The sequence below is a fragment of the Podarcis gaigeae genome (genome assembly GCF_964106915.1).
Source record: "Podarcis gaigeae genome assembly, chromosome: 3".
NCBI lineage: Eukaryota > Metazoa > Chordata > Lepidosauria > Squamata > Lacertidae > Podarcis > Podarcis gaigeae.
The window spans coordinates 32,797,152-32,822,876 of record NC_139680.1 but is presented as its reverse complement, the minus strand read 5'-3'; the positions used below and the strand labels follow the sequence as shown (position 1 = coordinate 32,822,876).

Below are 25,725 nucleotides of genomic sequence, written 5' to 3'. Positions count from 1 at the left end.
AACCTGAAGTGTATGTAACCTGAGGTACCACTGTATATCACTAAGGAAAGACCAGGATCCTGAAAAGCATTGCAGAAACGCTAGGATTTACACATCTTGTACAAACTGAGGGCCAATTCACAGGGTTTTGAGGCTGAGTTGCCCCACTTCAGATTAGCACGGCTCTCTTAACTTAATAAGGAAAAAATGTGACTTTTGGGCTATGCATGGAAACAGCCAGTTTTATATAGCACTGTAACTGCCAGTAAAATTGGCAGCTACTGCTAGGTGTGGGATTTTTTTTCCGTTTTGAAAGAAGCAAGCATTTCCACAAGCAAGCAAACAAACCTGTGTTTTCTCCAGTACTCATAACATTCTGATTTATGCTCATAGTAGCATAACACCTGTTGCCTCTCAGTTTTTCACAAAAACATGTTTGCCACAAACTTGGCCAACTCAGGTTGTGAGGGTGGGAAGTATTGTCATAGTAACCTTGGAAAACCTGTAAAAATTGTATTATCTTTATTTGAAATGAAACCAAGCTAAATAGCATGTTTCTCTTACCTAGCAGTGCTCTCCCACATTTCCAATTTTGCCCTTCACTCCCATTTGCTGGTTAAGTACTGTATTCACATAAAGAGGTCCGTCAGAAAGGTCATGAATGATTTTGAAAATTGGGTACAGAAAATAGGCAATTCACATTAATGAATGAGTTCTGAAATAGATATATATGTGTGTGAGTTATGTGTACAGTTAGGACATTTACTCTAACTGTTCTGAAGTAATTGATCCAGCAGTGTTTTGAAAACACATATTTTATTTTGTTTTTCCTCGTGGATTTGAAAGAGACTCAGCATCTTGGTTTGCCAGAAAAATATGAAAGAAATCACCAGTAACCCAAGAGAAACTGATGTAGCAGATGGCTGGGAGTGTATGGTGAAGGGACATACATATGTGTAAAAATATGTACTGTTATTAATAGTTTTGCCATTAGGAAGGAGACTGATACAGTTCCGCTTGTTTTTTCAGTATCAGTTGCTTTTTCAGACTAAACACAGACTTTGGGCGGGAAGCTGTGGGTTTAGGTACAATACATGTCTTACTAGGGAAAAACACACTCATGCACATAGAAAACCTCATAGCAACCGTGAATAGCAATTAAAGTCATCCATAATAACACTTCTTGGTTGTTGATGCAACCTTTTGTTTCCTGGAAAACCATGTGGTGCGTAATATTCCTAACCAGCATGCCGGTTCCTACACAAAGACCTCTGTGACAGCTATCCCTGGCTATGATGAATAATAAGGCAGGCTATTAGGTATTTGCCGTGTGAGGAAAGTGCTTGCATGAAGAATGACTTTCTAGCGGTGAGGTGGTGATTCTTTCCCTGCTTCCCAGGCTCTTCCAAAGAAACCTTTGGTTGGTTGGTTGGTTGGCTGGCTGGCTGATAGGCTGTGCTTAACTACATGGCTCCATTAGCACTATACATTTAATGCAGTAATGTCTTCCCCCAAAGACCCCTGGGAAGTGTGGCTTGTTAAGGGTTCTGGGAGTTGTCACAGATCTACAGTTCCTTGGGAAGAGAAGAAGAAGAGGAGTTTGGATTTGATATCCTGCTTTATCACTACCCGAAGGAGTCTCAAAGCGGCTAACATTCTCCTTTCTCTTCCTCCCCCACAACAAACACTCTGTGAGGTGAGTGGGGCTGAGAGACTTCAAAGAAGTGTGACTAGTCCAAGGTCACCCAGCAGCTGCATGTGGAGGAGCGGAGACCCGAACCCGGTTCACCAGATTACGAGACTACCGCTCTTAACCCCTACACCACACTCTGTTAAACCACGCTGCGATTTGTAGCTCTGTGAGGGAAATCGGCTCCCTTAGCAACTCTCAGCACCCATAACAAACTACAGTTCCTGGGATTCTGTAAATATAAAACATTAACACAACAGAGCTGAACAACAAGATCAAAGCCCATAATACTATAGAAGATCTAGGATTTAAAACTGTTGATTGGTGCTCTTCGTGGAATGCCATCCAGAATCCATGGTAGATGTGGGATTTGAACTTGAATTCCAGGTACATCTAAAATACTAGCTACTGCAACATAAGATCAAGTAGGATGCAGTTTGTGGACCAGTCCATACATGCTACTGGTTTTCACCCTAACTATCCTGTTGCATGTAAATATTCAGAGCCTTCTCAGAAAGCATTGTGGTTGAGATCGTGTGAAACACTTTGAAAGTGAAATCTGTGGTGTGTGTGCTGCAGTGTGCAAGTCACACTCACGAGTGACTATTTGAGGGTGGATTTATGAATATATAAATCACACATCAATAGTAGCTATATTTCTACCATGGAAACACTGATTGGGATACAATTTGGATAAGCCCTGCAATTGTGTTATTTTTCTGTAATCCTTCTGTGGTTACTCATTCTTACAAATGTGCTCCCAAGTGACAGAATCAAGATACCACCACAGGAAATTAGCTTTCTGTAATTGAATTTCATGGTGTGTGTTTTTTACTTGCATTATGCAGCAGGCGAGACAACATAGGTTGTGGTAATGTTTCTGTGTAAGTAGTGATTGTGTGAACTTGCCTTTAGCGTGCAGCAATGCTTGCAAAGTTTGACCTGAAAGCAGGGGTGCAAGGAAGCAATGATATCCATTTCAACCTGTATTCATCACAGCCAGCACTGTTTCTGTAGTGCTACAGTTTTATTAACACCAAATAATATTATTTTCTCTGTCCAACATTTAATGCAAGTTACATAACTTATGTAACTTTCACCTTACATTCATTTCAATGTAAAGGAAATGCCAGAACAACGTAAAACAACAGTTCTTATTTACATGTTGCTTGCAGACTAAAAACAACATAGTAGCTGATTTTTGCAGACTTAAAAACAATGTAACTTGATTAGATTCACTTAAGTGATTTCCTTTTCTGCCCACAGAGAAGCACATGAACTACAGCAATTTCTACTGCACTTCATTTCCCGTATTTGTTGGAATTCTCTGACTTCCTTACCTAAAAGTAGTAGTAGTAGCAGCAATAATATAATTTTGTATGTTGCTCATCTGCCTCTGTTTCCTCAGCCACTCTGGGTAGCTTCCAACAGAATACTAAAGCACAATAAAACATTAAAAATTCCCATACAGAGCTGCCTTCAGAAAACTGGTGGGCAGTGGGATAACATGAGGGTGGTACATTGGGAAAAATATTGTAGGAAAAATGAAAAGTGAAATAATAAAATATGACAGTATGTTAAAAAGAGAGCAGCCGGGGGGGGGGGGGAGAGATCACAACTTTAGTACCAGAGGGAGGGATCCGAATTGCTGAGGCCTCTTTAAAGTACAGCAACCACCTCAGTTCCAGAAGCAAATCCTTTCATCCCAGCAAAGTAAAACACATGCACCAAAAGACCCCATCCCACCTCAGTATGTGTGCATGCAGGGAGTACACAGAGCAGCTACTAATGCTTCTGGCCATAAATAACATAGTAGCTAGCTTTCTAAAAACCACAGGTTAAAGGATGAGGGCTGCCATGACGCACACAGAGAGGCTGAGATCAGAAGAGAAGCAAAAAAGGAGGTCAGTCAAAACAATGAATCCCCTTGTTCAGAGTCATATTTATGAGTGCTTCATTGCACCTAAAGTTCATATTTTATTGGCTAGGCCATGGGGTTTCCCCATTTGCTCATCTCTTAAAATAACACCCCTGGCTAAAGATTCCTATAAAACACATGAGTGCTATAGCAGGCAAAACCTGTCAGTCCTGACAACCGGTTAGTTTGTTTTGGTGGAGTGGTGTTGGAGGGACTTTCAATTTTTGCCCTGAAGATTGAGATGTTTTCTGTGCAAAGTTGACCGTAGGGCGTTTCACATTCAGTCCTCGTTTGGAGACACACATTTCTTAAACATTAGTGTTTGTTTGCAGGCTATTAGTCTACGTTTAATCTCTCTGTTTGGTAACCCACCTTGTAGTTTGAAGAAAGTGTGGTGTGTAATAAGCAACCCATGGAAAAACAAAAAACAAAATCTATGCTTCCATCATGAAAAAGATGCCACCAAAATCCAACGGGCAAATATTCGTGCTGTTTCTATGGTGTTTAGAATGCTTCTGTTCTCTTGGCTGAGGCTAAAGGTAGGTCATAGCTCAGTGGTGGAGAATGTTCTTTTTCTGCAGAAGGTTCCTGATTTAGTTGCCAGCATCTCCAGGTAGCACTGCCAGTTAGTGTAGGCCCAGGGCCTTTTCCCCCAGGGGGAACTCACTGGAACTGAGTTCCAGACCTCTCAGGTGGATGCCATTGCCATTCTAAGAGAAAGAGGTGAATTCCATCACCTCCCCCCCCCCAAGAAAAATAGCAGTGGTGTAGACAATACTGAGCTAGACGGAACAAAGGATACAGCAGCTCCCTATTTTCCTATATTATGCTGTTTCTTTTTCCCACTTCCTTCTTTGTCCTTATAGTACCCAGTCCTGTTTGCTCACTGTCACTCACAACACACAGTTGTTCTGTTTCCATGCATCTGTGTAGTCCTCACGTTGAACATACCAAATATCTACATAGTTCATCCTGGCCAAAGAATTAAAACAGTAGACTGGACAAAAGTGGCCAAGGAACTGTACTGTGGTGGCAAAGGGAAAATAGAGAAAGGGCAATGAGAAGAGTTTCAGTGAAACAATATGGAAAACTGGGAGCTGCCTTTCAACATAATAAGACAAAACATGTAAGTTTAGTCTCAGCCTTGCCAAGAAATTCCACCCAAATAATTTGTACAACACTCCATTTCTGCCCAAACCCGACTTCTTATTTATAAACAAAATATATGCTTCTGTCCAGCTGGACAATGTTAGGCGTTAAGTGCCCTTCTTATTTGAGGAGCCAACACATGTTGGAGACCCTGTTCCCCAAACAGAAAGACTAGATTCAGTGTCTATAAAATCCCCCAGAGTAACCTATTTCTGCTTATGAGCAACTGAACTGGAATGTATCCTTCAATAGTTAAAAATTCTTGCTTGTGTTTCAATTATATATTCTTCCAAAGCATCTTTTTTTCCCCATATATTTTTTATTAAGGTTTTTAAACATAAATGCAAAGATAAAGAACAATATAACATATATCATAACATATTTTCTTAACTACTTAGGACTCCCTCACATCTCCCGCTCCCATTTACATCATTGTCAATTCTTGCCCGCAATTTATCATCTTGTTTGCAATCTTATGTCACATTCATTTAACTATAGTCTGTTAATTCTCTAATAGGTTTATAATTTAACCTCAATTTACTTATCATCATAATTTCATCTAATTTAGTGGTGCACAATTATTTATGATCTAGCATCCTTTCTTAACATTCAACCAGATTGCAATGTTTTTTTAAGTAACTCTTAAATTTCTTCCAGTCTTCTTCAACCCTCTCCTCTCCCAGGTCTCGGATTCTGCCAGTCATCTCGGCCAGTTCCATATAGTCCATCAGTTGCATCTGCCACTCCTCCAGTGTGGGTAAATCTTGAGTTTTCCAATTCTTAGCGATAAGTATCCTTGCTGCCGTTGTTGCATACATAAAAAATGTTCTGTCCTTCTTTGACACCTGCTGGCCGACAATACCCAGAAGGAAGGCCTCTGGTTTCTTGGTAAAGGTATACTTAAATACCTTTTTCAGCTCATTATATATCATTTCCCAGAAGGCCTTCACCCTAGGGCAAGTCCACCAGAGGTGAAAGAATGTTCCTTCATTTGCTTTACATTTCCAACATTTATTGTCAGACAAATGGTATATCTTGGCAAGTTTAACTGGGGTCATGTACCATCCTTATATCATTTTCATAACATTTTCCTTCAAAGCATTACATGCAGTGAAGTTCAGCCCAGTGGTCCACAACCTTTCCCAGTCCTCAAACATAATATTATGCCCAATATCCTGTGCCCATTTTATCATAGCCGATTTAACCATTTCATCTTGTGTATTCCATTTTAACAGCAAGTTATACATTCTTGAAAGTACCTTGGTTTTAGGTTCTAACAGCTCTGTTTCCAACTTCGATTTCTCCACCTGAAACCCTAACTTTTTATCGTTTTTAAATACTTCTTTAATCTGAGCGTAGTGTAGCCAGTCTCACACTTTATCCTTCATTTTCTCCAAACTCTGCAATTTCCAATTGTTTCCATCTTTTTCTAATATTTCCCAATATTTTGGCCATTTGGCCTCCATATTGGGTCTTTTTCGGGCCTTGGCTTCCAGAGGCGAAAGCCACCTTGGAGTTTTGTTTTCCAATAAGTCTTTGTATTTTGTCCAGACATTAAACACTGCTTTCCTGACAATATGGTTCTTAAAGGCCTTATTGCTCTTAACCTTGTCGTACCATAAGTATGCATGCCAACCAAAAGCATTGTTAAAACCTTCCAGGTCCAGTACATCAGTGTCTTCGAGAAGTAGCCAATCTTTTAGCCAGCAGAAAGCTGCGGCTTCATAGTACAACTTTAAGTCTGGCAGGGCAAAGCCCCCTCTTTCTTTCGCATCTGTTAATATCTTAAACTTGATTCTGGGCTTTTTGCCCTGCCAGACAAATTTAGAGATATCTCTCTGCCACTTCCGGAAGCACTCCGTCTTGTCCACAATCTGTAATGTTTGAAATAAAAACAACATTTTTGGCAATACATTCATCTTAATAGCAGCAATTCGGCCTAACAAAGAAAGTTTTAAATTTGTCCAACTGTCCAAGTCTCTTTTAATTTCAGACCAACATTTTTCATAGTTATCCTTAAATAGACTCAGATTTTTTGCTGTTATGTTTACCCCTAGGTACTTTACTTTTTTAACCACAGTTAGTTCTGTCTCTCTCTGAAACCGTTCTGACTCTGTAAAGCATCTTTAAAAGGGGATTTTAATGAATTGTTTTAATTCATTGTCTTGATTCACAGAATTCTGCATGCCATATTTTAGAATATGGTAGCAGAATCTATGGCCTTCTGTACGTTGTTGGGTTTCAACTCCTGACAGCCCCAGCCAGCATGACCCAATGGTCAAGAATGATGAGAGTTGTTGTAGCCCAACAACTTATGGAGGGCTTCAGGTTCCCTGATCCTGGTTATGAGAATCAGGTTTGAGCCATGGGCTGTTGTATGTCCTCCCCCCCCCTCCTGAATAGGTTTGAACTCTTGCCTTTTCAGCCCTAACACTAGTTTCTCATGATACCTGACTTGAGAGTGCTCCTGAACAGGAGGGAGTGATTGTTCACACATTTCCCACAGGTGATGATGATGATTCTGATGATGATGATGATGATGTTGATTTTATTGAGTTCAGTAGTACTGATGATGACAGCGATAGCTCAGACAGCTCAGTTGTCACAGTCATTGAGAGGAAATCTCACATAATGACTAGACCCTCAGAAGAGGAGGATGAACCACTGTTTACAATTGGTACTGGTTCTCCAAAGAGTCCAAAGGTTGAACCAGAAAGCAAAGAAGAGCAGCACCTCTTACGTAGGTCTGAGAGAGCAACGAAGGGTGTACCACCCAAGAGGTATTCACAAGAGTTTGCTAACTTAGCTGTTGCTGTTGTAAACGACCAAGGTCAAATTGAAGCTGTGTCTGAGTCAGAGACAAAGGCACAACAGAGAGTTGTTAACCAAGGTAATGCAGAAGCACTCATTCCTTGGAAGTCACACAACCAGAGAGGTACATTGGTAAAACCAGTGGCGGGTAGTTCCAAGGGTGGAACTGAAACAACAGGGGAATGTTATAAGTATAACAACTGTTTGTTTTCTTCTCTGGATGACGCTTTGCTCGCAGCACGCATTGATACTTTAGGGGGAGTATGTTATTCTAAAGCAGCAATGCTGCAGCAAGCAAAGGCTCTAGCAGCTCAGTCTGCTGCTTGTGGCTGGAAAGCCAAACAGGAAGTATGTGACTGTTGCCATGAAAACGAAGGGGCAGTCCATTCTCCTTATTGAGCACAGGATGTGAGCTCAGTGTGTGTCATATGACCTGTACAGGATGTACATGGGTGGAGTTTAGAGTTTCTCTCTGTTTGTTGAAGAGAGCAGACATCTTTTACTGTATGGCTGCTAAAGACAGGAATAAAAGCATGTAGTTACATTTCTGTCTGTGTCTGATTCCCCTCCCTGGGGATATGCAGGGAGCAGGGAGGAGGAGAAGCAGTTGGTGTGTTTTTCTCACAGCCTGAGGAAAATCGCCGGAACGGACCTCGTGTTGTTCCTGCCGGGAGTCGCCGGAGGGAGGTCAAAGGAATTCAGCCGGTGCCTGAACAGATAGGCACATACCTCTGACCGGGCTAGAATTCCAACATGCAGATGACACAATTCATTCCAAATCAAAGATTGCACTCCCCATTCCAACCATGGATTCTGCCTGTGTTTTGGAGGGAAACGCTTAGCAGAATTTGCCAAGTTGGATGTCATGGCAAACCATGGTTAGTGCTAAATTGGAAATGGGAACACATCAGTCCATTGTCTGGGGGAATCTACTGACTTCAGCCTATATATGTGTTTTAATTATTTAAAGTAATATAATATTCTGCTCAACAGCGCAACAAAAATTTGATTCTGGGGTTTCTAAGTATTGCGCAAGTGTCATGTTTGTGGTGGACAAAGTTAGTGCTACTACAAGTGAATACAGAGTATGCAAAAGGTATAAAGCAGTACAGTGGTACCTCTGGTTAAGTACTTAATTCATTCTGGAGGTCCATTCTTAACCTGAAACTGTTCTTAACCTGAAGCACCACTATCTAATGGGGCCTTGTGATGCTGCCGTGCTGCCGGAGCATGGTTTCTGTTCTCATCCTGAAGCAATGTTCTTAACCCGAGGTACTATTTCTGGGTTAGCGGAGTCTGTAACCTGAAGCGTATGTAACCCGAGGTACCACTGTATAGCTATCTGTTACACACTAGACCTTTAAAGTACATTCCCGCTCCCTCCCAAGAATTGTGGGAACTGTAGTTTACCTCTCACATAGCTACCTTGGCAAACTACGGTTTGCAGTTTTAATGTGCTTTAAAGATCTGGTGTGTTTGCAGCCTTAAAGTACAATCATATGCCTGGTTACTTGGAAGTCCCATTGTGTTAAATGTGGCTTGCTCTCTCTAGGATATGTGTTTAGGATTGCAGCCTTTATGTATTTAATCAGGAAGGCAAAATATAGCATACTAAATTTATGAAAACTGAATTGCCTAAAATGAAATTGCTTTTTATTTTAAAGTTGCTTTAAAAAAACAAAACAAAAGCAAAAACCAATACTGTGGATTCATTTCAGCCCTGGCTTTTGCGTGATTCCTTGCTCGGGCCAATTTTTATTTGCTGACCATCTGACCCATGTTGTTAATTTTACTTAATTGCATCCTGTTTTAATGTTTTGCAATGAGGATGAAAGTTCTTAAAGCCTTATGGAGAGGATATGAAGGCTAATAATAGCGAATGTTGTAAATAAAGCCCAGTCTCATGAGGTTATTTCTTTAGTCTGATGGGTGGCATGGTAGTTTCAAGATCTTAAAGTAAGGTGGAACTCTGAATCAAGTTCTTTCTGAAGAGGGAGATTGTCTTTCTATTGTGAAAAAAGGCTTTCCTGTTTGCTTTTTTGGGAGTTGGAATGCTCTCCAAAAGCATTATTTGGGATGTAGCCCCTTTGAATAATCAGTAACAGCACTTGAGTGCAGATAGGGTTGATCTGAGGCTTGTAGATATCACAGGAAGCATCCATCTGGAACATAGCAAACTGTTTACATCGGGTCAAACTATCTGATCACCTAGTCCAGTGTTGTCCACTTTGACTGGCAGCAGTTCTTTAGGGTTTCAGGCTGAGGTCTTTTCACATCATGTCAGATGGGTGGGGTACAAATAATAAAATTATTATTATTGTAGTTATTATTATGTGCTCTTTGATCCTTTTAAATTTTAAAATACAGTCGTACCTTCATTTTCGAACAATTTATTTCTTGAACGTTTTGGCTCCCGAACGCCGCAAACACAGAAGTGACTGTTCTGGTTCTGGGAAGCCGAATGTCCAACCGGGCTTCTGCAGCTTCTGATTGGCTGCAGGAGCTTCCTGCAGCCAATCAGAAGCCGCACTTTGGTTTCCAAATGTTTTGGAAGTCGAATGGACTTCCGGAACGATTCAGCTTGACTTCCAAGGTACAACTATAACTGGAGATGCCAGAATCCAGACCTGGGCTCCAGTACATGCAACATGTGTGTTCTGCCACAAAACAGTGGCACAACTCTCTGATTCTAAGTAAGTCCAGGATGTATTGTCTGACTGAAGATACGGACTTATGTGTGTGTCTTTGGCTTCAAGTCGTTTGCACTTTGACCAAATGAATAAAAATGGTAATGTTGTGCACCTCTAAGACCTGGATGCTGGTAAATACGTTTACTTGAAAGCAAGCCCTGCTCATTTCAATAGAAATTATTTATATATATCCATTTCACATAGCTGAAACAATGTGCATTCTGCTCTAGGAATATCTAAAAATGTCAGTCCCATGTGTTTTTGGTTTACAGTCTGTTTACATAATACGCGAGTGATGCTTCTCTCAAGGGGGCAAGTGTCCCTTACATGTTATATAAACACAGTGTAAAGTGAAACCACGTGGTGGAAATTTTCAAACCTTCTCAATGTAGCCGTAGTCATGGAAGCAGCAGCAAGCACATGGCTTCAGGTGCGAAAAAAAGAGGAGTTTTAAGCATGCTCAAGATCAGTCCTAAAGATCTCCTTGTCCTTATGTAAAACCAAAGCATCCAAAGCATTTTTAAAAAAGGGATTAGTATGTATGTTACTTTGTACTTGGTATGGGGTGAGGGGGAACTATTAAGAGTGATATGAAAGGGTGACACATTTCCATTCAAAATGTGTGCACATTATTCACTTTTAAAAAACTGTTTTACATTCAGGCAAGACTCCTAAGCAACATCGCACAACTATAGTCATCTGAGGATTGGTGTTTACTAATTCAAATGTATGTGTTAATTAGCTGTAGATTGCTAGAATGTGTAGGGGGGGGGAATTTCCCCTAATTCTAATGATCAAGGTACTATTTTCTGGATTGATCATCCCACCATTGTTACAAAGCAATAAACAGACGACTGCTGCCATTCTTAAAATATGATGGCACTTCCTTTAGAACTGAAGTATTGTACAGAAAGGGGTGCCTACTTTTTTGATACTTTATTGTCAGGGATGGGGCATCTGAGGCTGGAAATCCAATTCCCAGCAGCACCAGTCGACACAGCATATGGTTAGGGATAATGGGAGTTGTCAGGGCCGGACAACTTTAGACACCCTAAGCACTCCAGGCATCAGCTTCTGCAGAGGATTGAGGGGGCCTGACAGGACATTGTGAGGAGCCAGGGGGTGGAGCTGAACACCCTCTGAAAATTGAGGGGACCCGCCCCCCTTAAAAATACATTGGAAGGGGGGCAAAACTGCCCCAATTCCTAGGAGTTGGCATCTATGCTAAGCACTTAAAAAGATTTTGGGACACACACACACACGCAAAATAATAAACCATAAAACAAAATTTTGTTTTTCAAAATGAAACAACATCTACAGTAAGTTAGAAAATAATGTTTATTTCTGTATATTTGTATAAATATTTATTTTTGTTCAGCTGCACCAAATGGCACATGGTAAATTTGGCACATAGCTGTCAACGTTTCCCTTTTTTTAAAGGGAAATTCCCTTATTCCGAATAGGATTCCTTGCAAGAAAAGGGAAAAGTTGACAGCTATGATCTGGCAGTGGAAAATTTTGGTGGTGCCCCCTTCCCTTGATACCCCAAGCATGTGCTTATTTTGCTTAATGCTTAATCAAGCCCTGGGTTTTCCATCTGTTTTATGCTGATCTTCTGAAGGAGGCAAAATCCTTGAGAACAAGAAGTGCTTCTTAAAATTAATGTAGAAGAGTTTGGATTTGATATCCCGCTTTATCACTACCTGAAGGAGTCTCATAGCGGCTAACATTCTCCTTTCCCTTCCTCTCCCACAACAAACACTCTGTGGGGTGAGTGGGGCTGAGAGACTTCAGAGAAGTGTGACTAGCCCAAGGTCACCCAGCAGCTGCATGTGGAGGAGCGGGGAATCGAACCCAGTTCACCAGATTACGAGACTCTTAACCACTACACCATGCTGGCTCTCTTTGTGTCCATCCTTGTTGGCCTTGGCTATTTTCTTCTTAACATGCCCTGACATATTCTCTTAGCTTCAAAACCAGTGAACACTGGATCATTGGAGGGCGCCTGATACTGAGTCAGATCATTGGTTCAACCAGCATATTGTTTGCACTTGACTAGCCGTGGCTCTCCAGAGTTTCAAAATTTCTCTTCCAGCCTTGCGCAGAACTCCCAGGGATTAAACCTGGGACCTTGCACCAGATGCCCAGCCACTGAGCTGTAGTCTTTTCACAATTATCCACACAAATTTTCAAATTGACACATACCTGATTCAGAAATTGTGTGACTGTTTTTTCTAGCTGAATGGAAGTCAAATGCTCTGGTGAGGTAGTGCATAAGTAAGAGCAGACCTTGGTTATGAAAAAAGTCAAGGAAAATGAGTTATGAGTATTATTGGAATCAGTGCTTTGCAAAGAACCTGACACATTCAATAGCAGTGAAGATTTCTGAGCCTTCATTGTATCTGGGTGGGGGGTGTCAGGCAGATTTTTATTTTTTTGTGTATTTCACTAATCTCCAGGCTGATTTGAACTGACATGCTCACTTGTAGGTTTTTGAAAACTCTGCTATTAATGGGTCTTTCTTTTTTGCTACTGAACAAAAGTAAAGTCAAGTAGAAAACAGTAGACTGTAACCAAAGCAACATAACGTGAACTTGATTTTCCTCTTATTTTTCAACCTTAGCAGGCTGAATAATTTATTTGACTTATAGGCAATTATAGACTCACCTTACCCTTTTACTAATCAGGAACAGTATAGCAGAAGCTGGCTCCCTAACAGGACATGATTTAAATGTGGAAAATTTGACTTCCCAACTTGAAACAGGAGCTTTAGTGTATTCCGATCCATACCTGAATGATATTAATTTCTCTTAAGTTTTCCTTACTGAAAAGGTAGTGTTAGCGTCATTCTTTAGGGGGCTCTCTGTTTTGAGGGAGGGAAATTGGTATTACAGCCTGAGTGTACCATACTTTGTGTATTTATGATCTAGGGAACTAGTTTGTGATCTAAAGGCTTTTATTTAATTAAATTTCAAATGTAAAATTGACTGGGATCCCACAGCAAATCAGGTCTAAGGACTGGCAAGATCTGGCTGCAAGACTTTAGGTCTGAACAATCTAGAAGCTAATATTTTTAGATCTATTTAAATTTGTGAAGTAAGTGTTCTTGCAAAGTTGGCAAATGAGCTGAGCTGTCTTGGAAGTATGTTGCTAAGATCTGGCAAATCGGCACCTGAAAAGTTTATAATTGCCAGTGGTGTTTACTTTTTTATTATGGAGAAACAGAACAGTACAAAGCTAACATGACCCCTCAGATTTCAGCACAGGAACAAGTGGGATTAGTCTGAAAACTGGCTATTTTCTGAGAATTGAAGTTTTGACGGATCTGGGTTTTGGTGGCAGAGTGTGATCCAGAATTACACCCTCAAATGCATATTCGCCGCAGAGCACAGCAATGCTTTGCGAAAGGCCCCCAATTTAAGATTAACATAAGGAAAGCTGAATTCTGCTGACTGGGAAGAATTATAAGAAGGAAGGAAATGAGGTGCATCAGATGAAGATGATTGCCCTTGGAAGCACAGCACCCAGGGAAGCAAGGTTTAAGTCCTGCAGTATTGATTCAAAAATCTCACACTGTCCTGCTAAGAAGGACTAAACCTTTTCCCTGTCGTGCTTCATTCCTGAGGACACTCCACTCCACAACAGGTATTTACCGGTAAGTATTTTAAGAACCTTCAATGTGATTGCTAATCCTGTTACATGTAACAGGGTGAATCATTTTTACTTCCTGGTCTAGAGGATGCATACCCTCCAACATTTCTCCGATGAAAATAGGGATGTCCTGTTCCATAATAATAGTAATAATAATGCCCCACCTGTCTGTCTGGGTTGCCCCAGCCACTCTGGGCAGCTTATGAAAACATAATAAAATATTAAACATTTAAAAACTTCCCTTGGGTGTCTTCTAAAGATTGTATAATTACTTATCTCCTTGGCTTGGGGGGTTGTATAACTCCACACCCTCCAACATTCTCTGATGAAAATAGGGACTTCCTAAGGAAAAGCGGGACGTTCTGGGATCAGATCAGAAACTGGGATGGCTTCTGTAAATCCAGGACTGTCCCTGGAATATAGGGACACTTAGAGGGTCTGGAGGATGATGAGGGGGTGAGGAGGTTACCAAGACACATCCTTTTTTTGCAGATCACCATACAGTGGTACCTCGGGCTAAGTACTTAATTCGTTCCAGAGGTCCGTACTTAACCTGAAACTGTTCATATCCTGAAGCACCACTTTAGCTAATGGGGCCTCCTGCTGCTGCTGTGCCGCCAGAACACGATTTCTGTTCTCATCCTGAAGCAAAGTTCTTAACCCGAGGTAATACTTCTGGGTTAGCGGAGTCTGTAACCTGAAACCTCGTATGTAACCCGAGGTACCACTGTACACAGGAACATATGCAGAGTGGGCAGGTGTTAGGGTAGTCCAGGATTATTCAACTAGGACATCAAAAAAAATATTGGGTCTGTATCATACAGAGCAAAGTAGTCATATGAAAAATGAAAATGAAACCAAAGCCAGCCACGGAAGTGATGGGGTCTGCTCTGTAAAATTTTATGAATGTGAAATATTCTGAAATAAAGCACACTGCTGTATTGCTATGGATCAGCTACATTCTAGAACAGATGGACCCAGTGGATTCCTGAACTGCAACTCCTGCTGTTACTTATCTCTGGCCATAGTGGCTGGAGCTGATAGAAGGGCTCCATGCTGGGATTACTTGAGAGTTTTGTAGATTAGTACTCTAGGACAAAGATCCATGGACCACCAAGTGGTTTGCAAGAGTCTGTGGCATGTCTGTAAAAATGATAACGGTCCATGGGAAGAAACGTTTAGGAACCACTGACTAATGCTGTATAATTCTGCAATATGGATGCTTTTTGATCTTGAGACACATAATGTCATAATATAGCAGCTAAATATATTAATTAGTCTACAAAGGAATGGACAGAGCTCAGCAGGCTCTAAGAAATATCTATAAATATCTAGCTTTGTAGTCTCTGTGTTACAGTACTAATATTTTCCTTGATTTCTGGTTTCCAGACACCTTATCAAGCCAATTCATTCATTCTTTTTAAACGTTCTGATGCTGGTAAGGATCAGACTAGCATAAGGAAAGACAAGGTGTCATTTCCCCCACTTAAAATCAACAACTGTAATGCCTTCCAGAATTTAATAATTAGGGAGGCAGCTGCAACGTGGCGCTTGTTTTGACTTGCAAAACATCTACATATGACTTGGAAAGTAAAAGGAAATTATAAATGGAATGAATAACACATGTTTACAAATTAACTTTTCATCGAAACATTGCTTTATGGGGTGATATGGTTTCCTTGATTGAAATACGTTGTTGTTTTCACATGGGTGATTTTAAATGGGGGCTTTCAAAATTGCGAAAAGTAAAGGAAAGACACCGAGAACACTCTTTAATAAAGGCAAGATTAGGGTTAGAGGGTTTACAGAAGTACAAGCCTAAATCATATGCTTGTTGGAGTCTGTACTGGTGGATTTATAGATATGATATGCACATTATGTGCAAAATTAGGGCTCTCTGCATTTGACAGCCCCCCAAGTTATTAGTATATAGTGGTAGCTCGGGTTAAGAACTTAATTCATTCTGGAGGTCCGTACTTAACCTGAAACTGTTCTTAACCTGAAGCACCACTTTAGCTAATGGGGCCTCCCGCTGCTGCCACGCGATTTCTGTTCTCATCCTGAAGCAAAGTTCTTAGCCCGAGGTACTATTTCTGGGTTAGTGGAGTCTGTAACCTGAAGTGTCCGTAACCTCAAGTGTCTGTAACCCGAGGTACCACTGTACATTACTCATTGAGAGGATACCTTTGGGTACAATGATTTACCATGGTTGAATTCTAGTATTTTAGTTTGTTGCACTGTTTCCACTCTTCATTTCTCTTATTCCCTGATTAAAGTCACTGGAGGCTGCTCCATTAGGATGGGGTTGCCAGCTCAGTGCCTGCAAAGGCCTTGGTTGAAACCCCAGAACAGGGATGCCAGATTCTGAGCTTGCTTTTCTTTTTTAGTACGTCTCTTGCCCTTCTAGAAAGAAAATTATGAAGCATAATGCACAGGTTCCCTTCTAAGCAATTTCTGTTAAATGAGCCAGCCTGGCTGCTCCTGCCTTTCAGTGTTTTTAGCCAATGAGTGAAATCTGAGCTGTGATTGATAAGTGTGTTGTTTGGACACCGGGCAATAGGAATCCCTTGGATTTATAATTGTGTAAGTGGAGTAATTTCACTGGAGCCTGTGGCATCAGGGACCCCAGACTTCAAGCTTTCATTTAAAGAGAAAAAAAAGTCCCTAGTTCTTCTGGAAAGAAAGTTAGGAAACATAATGTTCAGGCAACCTTCTAAGCTTGGGGCAACGAACCCAACACAAGCAAAGGGATGAGTATAATTTTTTTTCTGGCTCTGCAGCACAGAACCCTTGATAGAGATGGAAAGAAGATTCATCCTCTTCTGGATTCACCTACTTACAACTCCAGTTGGCTATGATGCTGATTCCTCCACTCATTTCTGGAGGGAAGGATTTGTCTGAGCAGTTGTCATGGGACAAAGATGGAGAGGAGATGATGGATGGGTGCCACCTCTTTGGCTTTAGGGAGGATGTCAGGGTGTGGGAAGTGTGGAGGCCATTCCACCTCCCCTCCTTTGGCTGCCCATGGCAGGGCTTTCTGAAAAGCGGGGAGCTAAAGATGTCCTGTAAATGTTTGCCTTCTCTTTGCTTTGCTGCCCACGGGCCTCATGGAAGAAGAAGCAGGTAGCGGCTCTCGGCATGGGGGAGTTTCAGGGGGAAGTGTGCGCGTTTGTGTAACAGTGGAGGAAGAAGTGCAAGATCCACCCATTTCCTGCTCTATTTGTTTTGCTGCCTGTCAGCCACATGGAACAGTGGGTAGGCAGCTACTCTTTTAAAGAAGTGTATGTATGTTGAGATAGTCATCTGTTGCTAATTTTGCTGCCTGCCAGCCATGTGACATGCAGCTGCTTGAAAGTGTGTATGTAGGAACAAATGTTGTAGTGCTTGTTTGCTGTTATGGAGTAGATAATTATGGTTTCTAGTTAGGGATCCAATAGGGTTTTTTTGTTTTGTTTTTGTTTTGCTGCTTTTCCCAAGAAGACCCACAAGTTATTGCTGAAGCGGAACAAATGCCAATCCACAGACAACCCAAATGATGTTTGTTCCAGTTCAGCAGTGAACCACAGGTTTTACCAGGCAACCCACCCCCACCCCAATCTTGTACCCCTGGCTAGAAATCACAGGACAAATGGGCCATCAGTTGACTATGAGGGCGAGTGGAAAATATGGTAACTTTCTTGTTCCTGTTGCATGCTGTACAGCTGGGATGATTCCAGAACTGTTCAATGCAGTGGCAGAGAACTCAATGTAAAGGCATCATAATCACCATCACATTTCCCCTGACTGTTCCCAGTTTTGTTTTGTGGGGGGAGCCCAGTGCTGAGGAACCACCACCTCCTTTTTCTGAAGTTGTTGTTTTGTGGGGAGCAAGCCCGGCACCATAATCATTATCACCTTTCCCCAAATTGTTCCCAGGTTGTTTGAAGAATGAGGAGCACAGTGCAAAGGCAGAAACATTATTATCATTTCATCATACACACCTAATTTTGATATAGCCACATTTATTTGGGTTAGTGTTTCACAAACTGAGATCTCCTGTTGTTTTTGGACTACAGTTCCCATCATCTCTGACCACTGGTCCTGCTAGCTAGGGATGATGGGAGTTGTAGTCCAAAAACAGCTAGAGACTGATTTTGGTCAATCAATAGAACCCCTCGGAAAAGTTGTACACAAGGCCCATAGACCATAAATACATCACCATGTCTGCAGATGAGTCTCTGCCAAGGATCAAATTGTTAGGTCTATTTCTTTTCAGGGCAGGGAGGAGTGTGGGGTTCACAGTGCTTGCTGTAGGAGCACCTAGTGCTTTGACCTTGGTTTTAGTAGCTAAGGAAACCTGCACGGAAGTAGCAGAGATTGAGAGTTCTAGGGGTCATTTTGTTTAGTTGCTCCTTATCTATAATGTGTCTGAATATTTTAAAACTCTATGAACCAATTTAGCCTTAGGCTCTAAAAGAAATTGAAAATATAACGTAATCTTAAAGATAATAAAATACACTTTTCCAAATAGATGAGTGTGCAAGAAAATTCATTTCTCCCTAGCTCTAGTAATTTTGGAAACTGAGCAGTTAAAGCTTTTGATACCCCTTTCAAAAGATTAGGTAAGATTAGCCCTGCAAAAGAAGATAATAGCATAAATATAGATTTTGCAATACTGAATATATATATTACACATTTATGTTTTAAAAAGCCCAATGAAAGATTAACATCTAATTTTAAGGAAAAGAGTAAGGGGGGAAATAGGCAAACAAGGAAAGTAATAGGTGTGCAAAACTAGGGGAAAATACTACTTAAAGCTACTTCCAGATGAATCCACACTTTGTGGGCAGTATATTGAGAGAGGGTGATTATTAAGATACGTTATGAAGGTCCATCCAATACCCACATAGTCCTCAGGATCTGCAGTTCCCCATAGCACACACACATAAATTGTGCAACATGTAAAGTCTTTTTGAGCCAGTTATCAACTGTGATGTTTGTTTCTAATTTCTGTTCGGAGCAAAGGGATGCGAACAAAAACAGACACTGATTCCTACATACGTGCATTTTAGAAGTTGTGGTCCGACCAGAATGAGATGGAGATCATGTTTTTACCATTTGTCCTAGCTCTGACAATTTGGTATGATTCGTTCAGCATTGACTTGCTCTTGGCGCTGCATTTCTGGAACTAGTGTGACTTTGCTTTCAGAGTAATCCACGTTCAACTGATCCAGGTTGTAGCCAAATTGTCTTGCTGGCAGGCGGAGGGGCATGTAAACAGAACCTCTCTTGTGGCAGATCAGGAAACTGACCCCTATGGACTCTGGCTGACCCACACTAGAACCACCTGCAGCTGGAGGCAACACTGTTATGGGACTGTGGCACACACACACAGCCCCAAGTTTATGGCTTGGATTATGTGGGTTATTCCTAGGGGGCTAATATGTGAATACTTCCACCTTGGACAAGGGATTAGATTTGGTGGCCTCTTGCTCCTTTCATAGCTTTGTAATTCAATGAGTTCAAATATTGGCAGCATGGTGCATAATATATTCAAGCAATCACAGCTCATATATTTTTGATTTAAAGTGCCTGAAGAAAAAATAATAAAACATGTAGTCCTTCATTCCGATCTAATTCCCTTTTCTACTTTGTGGAAGTTCTTTCTTTCTCATAAGTCACTTAGGATTCCTGAAGAAGAATCAAAGACGTGTGGGTGAGAGCAGGTTGAAGGTGGGAGATAGAGAAAGGGACAGAGAGCTGTTTGATGTTTCTGTCTGTTCCCAGTAACACAATAACTAATTCCTGGGGCCTCTGCCCTTTGAGTGTGTAGGAACCAGAGTCCTTGCATTTATCTGAGACTTATCTGTCACCTACCACATTTGATATCTCCAGCCTCTGCTTTTAATTATCATTCATCAGAAAGAGCACTCAGTAATTTCAAGAGGAAACTCTTGAGACCTTTGACCTGAGCTTGTCAGATAACCCAAAGTATTCACTGAAGATAAACTATCATTTCATTGGGTTCAAGATGTAAACATGTGCACTTTGTTCTGTGTCAGCTTACAGTAACCTCCGTCACCCAGAGGTGGTTGGTACAGACTGGTTTACTTTTCTGCTTCTGCAGAGAATATAGTGAGTCAGGTTCAGCCATCCCCTATCACATAATATTTAATAGATTTAAGAGTCATATAAAGCTGTCCTAACAGAAAGCAGGAGACATTTGTAAAGTGTTAGAGCTATTATGCATGTGAATTAATTTCAGGTCTTGCTCACGATTGCATTTTCAGATTTTTTAAAAAACATATATAACAACATAATAATACCTGACACATTAAAAGCTTCCCTATACAAGGCTGCCTTCAGGTGTCTTCTAAAGCTTATACTGTAAATGTTTTAAAATTCCTGGTTTTATTTCCTACTTTAATTTTCCCCAGTAACTTGTTTTTTTCATGTTTGTTTGTTTTATGGCATTTTAAATGAATATTTGAGACTCTGGTAAACCTGTTTAGAGGCCTTTTGTTCTAGTAAGTGACATTTGAATTTTGTTGACTGAAATAAATAATAAAAAATAAATAGGCAGCAGCCTATTGTTCTCATCTGCCTCCTTCCTCATTCTGTCCTCACAAGGCATCATTTGAACAGGAAATATTGATATGAGTTGGAGGCAGGTAGCTCTGCACGCTGCTCCCAGCACCCACATCCCCTGCCTGGTCAGTCCCACACATTCTTGTGTTGAACAGGGAAGATCTGAAGGGGGCTTCTACCAACTTTCAGTTGAATGCAAGTAGAAAAACTGTGTGATTGGGAAACGGGCTTTCTCAGATTTCCTGATTATGCATGCTTGTGTTCAAGCAAATGCATGCAAGGAGTCCTCTTCAGCCCTACCCGTCTCAAGATATAGGAAGGTTGGAAACATAGGGCAGGACTCAAATACAAAAGCTTTGCAGGTGAGGCTGGTGCACAAAGCTCTGTGCTTCCTACTCATGTTGATAGTTCCTGTTCAGCTCTAATACCTGAACAGGGTTAAAGAGAAGGCTCTGCTGCAGTTGTCTGAACACGGTTATCTCTCCCTGATGTCCCCTGAAAACCTGAAAAGAATCAAGGATTGATTGCCACACCAGGAGGCTTCCCTTTGAACAGCACATAGCCCCCAAAATATTGAGAATTCTGCTGTATTTGTTGTTGGAACCATTAGATATATGCAATACTGAAAGACCAACGAAAGGACTTGGCACCAGTTTTACTCATAAAACATGATGTGCTCCGTTTCCTTGAACACATTGAAAAGCATTTCAGTGCTAGTGTAACAACGTTTTAATTTCACTAAGACAGTTCTGCAGCTTCTTAAGAGGCATTTAAGTGTGGTTGCGTCTTTGTAAAGAGGACAGGTTTATCTCGGTACATTTTCCCCCCTTCAGTTTCGCAGCCTGAAATAGAGTTCCCAAATCAGGTGTTTCCTGCTTCTTTTCTCTCACATTTCCTATCTTATGACAGGATGACCTATTTTATACGTGTCTGTTCAAGTTTCTTGTTAGCAGTAATACCAAACCCTTTAAAAAATATTTCAACCCAAGTGCCCTATTACGGGTCCTAGTGTAGGTTGCTTAGCCCAGAAGCTTAGGATTCCTTGTCATGTTGAAAAAAAGTTAACATCCTTAATGGATGGCCGAATTTATTTATGGCTTAGCTATTCTGAACAGCATAAAGCCAAAATTATTGCCTGACTTGCATAGTAATGGCAAAATAAACTAAAACATCAAGGAATGGTTTTTAAAATTATTATTAAAGAGTATTAGGAAGATATTTGGAGGTGTTTATGCTTTATGGGGTGTATGTGTGATTTTACTGCTAAACATAGTGTTGTGTGCATTAGTTTCTTTTGACTTCCAAGTGTATCTTTAATGAAACCTAACACCCCAGCCCAAATCCAAGATCCACCAGAGTGAGCAAGTTTGGAATAGGCAGAACTTTGGCTTTCCCAGCTGAGCCAGGGATCAGCTGGGCTATGCCAATGTAAGTCACTCAACCTGCTATAGCAGAAGCTATGCTGGCGGAACCTACTCTGGTGTAAGTTCCCCCAAAGGCATTCCAGGGACATGGCAGGGATAGGATGGAACAAGAAGAGTCTTACACCTATTCCAAACCTCTTTCATCTCATTCACATGACCTGGGAACCTGATGGAATATATGTTGGTAAAAAGAGGGTACAATAAAACTCTGTTTTAAAGGTTTGTTTCCCTTTTACCAAGCTTGGATTAGCTCAGGTAGCAGTGGTCACACTTCTGAATGGCATCTGGAATAGGGGGAACTTACACCAACTTAACTTAAAACCAGCATTAAGTTCCACTGGCTTCATATCCTTTGGATTGCTCTGCTAATCTGGAGTCAGGCATCCTGGTCCAGCCGAGCAAATCCCCATGAGAACAGACTTCTCCTATGCACTCAGTCAATGCAAATGCACATCTGGGTGTAAATTAGTCTTTTGCCCTGTTATAGAATTATGCCTTAGCTGGCTTCTTTTTTTTCATTCTCAGATGCTGCCTTCAGTAATACACACCAAGATAATTAGCAAATAATTCCTACATGTATACAGAGCAAAACCAAACTCAATGCCTTAGCTCTTCGGTAACTTTTTATTTGCCCCACATTTTTAGGCCATATATTTTTGTCATATTTCTTGATCTCCCTTCAGCTTTCTGCCTGCTGAAATGTTGAGTGCAATCACCATGGGCTTTCCTCTTTGACCTAATGACACTTCACTTGTATAATTCAGGAGTTGTGGTTTGGCTGTTAGTATAATTTCCCGTTGCCCTCTTTGTTTATGTTTTAAAGAATGTACAATGAATCCTGAATTAACTATGGGGTATGCATTTTTTTTAACCCTTTCATTGTTTTATTTTCACAGTTGAAAGGGACAAGGACTTTTCCCACCAACGAAGGCATTACAAAGAATTTCGATTTGACTTGACTCAGATCCCTCATGGAGAGGCAGTGACGGCGGCTGAATTCCGGATTTACAAGGATCGAAGTTACAGTCGATTTGAAAATGAAACCATTAAGATTAGCATTTATCAGATAATCAAGGAGTATCCAAACAGGTGCCTTCTTTTTCAAATTATTTTTCCATTTGCAGCAACAAGAGAGTTGAATCTCTTCTTTATGCGCCTGGGATGTATGCAAGTACGGCAGTGACCTGCTTCAGTTGACATGGAAAGCCAAACTATGGCTTATGAGGACCTCATGAATGTGTGAGCTCCTGAAAAGGAGTGTGACTCCACCCCCTTCAATCTCAAATCTTTATTGGCATATTGATAATGTGATAAGCAGTACAGGGAGTCCAGTGGCTATTTTTGCTCCTGCGCTGCACCGATCCAGGCCAAGGTTTGACTTAGCATACCATCTAAATTCTAAACCCTGCCTTATGGTGAACCTCTCCCCTCATTTTATATGTAATTTTGCCTAATATACACATTTTTATCATTTTCTCTAACATAATGCTGTTTTGACCACCATATGCATTTTTATTTAACACACATTATTCAGCTGGAGAACTGCATTGCAAAATTCTGCAAAATGTGAATTTAGAGCAGTAGCTATATTTCAGTTTCTGTATTGTTTCAGAAAATGAGAATTGGTTAGGTCTGCCTTTCAATGTGAACTGAATCAAATTCATTCCCTATCCCTACTATTTGTTTACTCCTGAGCAAGTTCTTCTATGCTTAGTGGTGCTTACTCACAGGTAAGTGTGGATAGAATTGCAGCCTAAGTGTCAGAATTTTGGTTGCATTTATTTATCTGCACACATTCCAGCAGAGGAATACTTCCATTCCTTAAATCCTAAGCACACAAACTAGGGATTACATTCCCCTGAACACAGTGGGACTTAATTCTAACTAAACATACATAGGATTGTGCTGCATGAGGCAAGTAAACCAGGGTGGAAATGAAGGGTTGCCCTTTCCTCCTGAATCATGTTTTGCTTTAGAATTTCATAGTGGTATGTGGCCGACCTCTGTAAGACATCAGAACCCTAGATTATGACCTGGTATCATTTCAACATAAACCACTGACAAGGCTTGTTTCATGGCTAGGAGATAGCTGCTGGCAATTTGACTCAAAGGCAAATCAGATAACACATTTGTCACATTTTGATCCTTGCTGGTTCAGACAATCTCAGGAAACGTCTGCTTACAGAATCCTGCTTATGGGTACAGTGGCTGTGCAACCTATTCACAATATATCTGAGCATTACTTATCATACTAACTGGAACTGTCAACATCAGCGACTCAGCATAAATATTCAGTTCTGCTCTGTAAGTCACACTCTGTAAGTCACACTCTGCCAAGGGGCCATGCCATTCTTCATGTTCATCTGGAATAGTAAACATACTTATGAATGGAAAAATAAAAAGGTATACTTATGAATGGAAAAATAAAAAAAAGGTATTACCTGTGAATTTTCCTTTAAGATCCCTTACCTGGACAGATTTCCATCCCACCTGTCACTGGCATTTCTTGGATCATGGCAGTGTTTTCACGTTAATGAAATAGTTTTTTCCTCAGCTCGTTATGATTCTCCTCAGCATTTTCATACTTGTTGTAGTATGTTGTGGTCAGCAGCTCAGCATGCTTGTTTGGAGTGGCAAATTTTATTCCAGGAGTGGCACTGGAGGAAGGGGTATCTCTTTCCTCATATGCCCTTTTAAAAATCATAATTACCCCCAACATGGGATGTATATACAATACTGGCTTAAAACACAGCTAGGTCATTCTTCAGGACACTGCAGGATAGATATGGATCATGGCTAACCTTGTGTGGACACCAGTTCCCAAACTAGGAGTAGGAGTGCACTGGGTGAAGAATAAATTGAGGTATGCGTTCCCAAGTGTGTGTGTTTGTGTGTGCCTGCATGCATGTGAATGCAGGTACCCCAAAAATTCAACTTTAGAAGGGTGAGTCTGATCACTAGAACTACCTCCTGAAATGACTATGCATGAGAAAGGACTAAGCACTCTTCACCCTGTGCAGCCAGAAATCTAGTAAAAATACATGCATACAGAAAACAATCAATCAGGAGATTGTGGCATCATGTGGAACTTGAGCCCTCACTGAGGTGGTAATGAACTGTACTGCTTCCAACAGTAGTTGAGGGAGGGCACACATTATTTAATGCTTCACACAGAAATGCTCCCTGCACTTAGAAAACAAGCATGTTTCTGGGATGGCTAGGCTACAAGCTTGAGATGCTAGGTGTTTATGAGGAGCATGTGATACCCCTCCTCCAATCTGTAGCCTGAGGTGGGATAGCCCAAGCACAGGTTTCTCACCTCATTAAAAAAAATAGGCCTAAATCACCACAGAACTTTGCATTTTTCTCCCAGGGGTGTGTGCTCAGAACTTAAAGCTTCTGTGCATAATCGTGGGAATAAATAGAAGCTGGTGCTATGGCATTTCATTTGCCCTTTAGAAGGGGATGCTAGGCTTTCTGTGAAGTATGAAGGGGAAAGTTCAACCCAGCTCTTAACACTTATTCTTTTGTACCTCTGCACAGTGTGTAGTTTCATTTAAGCCCTGGAGAAAGTCCATGTGAGCCCAGCAAGTGCCTTTTACATCATACCCACACAGCCCGGCAAGTTTGGAAAAATAGGTTCTATAGATCTGGATTCAAAACAGAGCCGTGGTTCCTAATACCAGCATGTCTGTTTTCAGCCTCTACCTGGAGTCTTTTTCTCCTAGTGGTTGGAAGCTTGAACAACCCATCTGTTGTACTGCTGCCCAGGGAGGGTGCCAGAAGGAAAATTCACAGGTATCCAATTTTCCAATTTCATCATGTAAATGATTAGTTAAGTTAACC

At 41.0% G+C, this 25,725-nt stretch overlaps 1 protein-coding gene across 2 annotated transcripts in view; it reads left to right on the top strand.

Moving 5' to 3' along the window:
- BMP5 (bone morphogenetic protein 5) overlaps positions 1 to 25,725 on the top strand; it is a 57,235-nt gene that overhangs the window by 5,786 nt on the left and 25,724 nt on the right. For both annotated transcript variants that reach the window (XM_083730570.1, XM_083730569.1), the window contains one exon: positions 22,776 to 22,968. In XM_083730570.1, the coding sequence (XP_083586696.1) occupies positions 22,776 to 22,968 (193 nt within the window). The remainder of the gene's footprint in view (positions 1 to 22,775; positions 22,969 to 25,725) is intronic.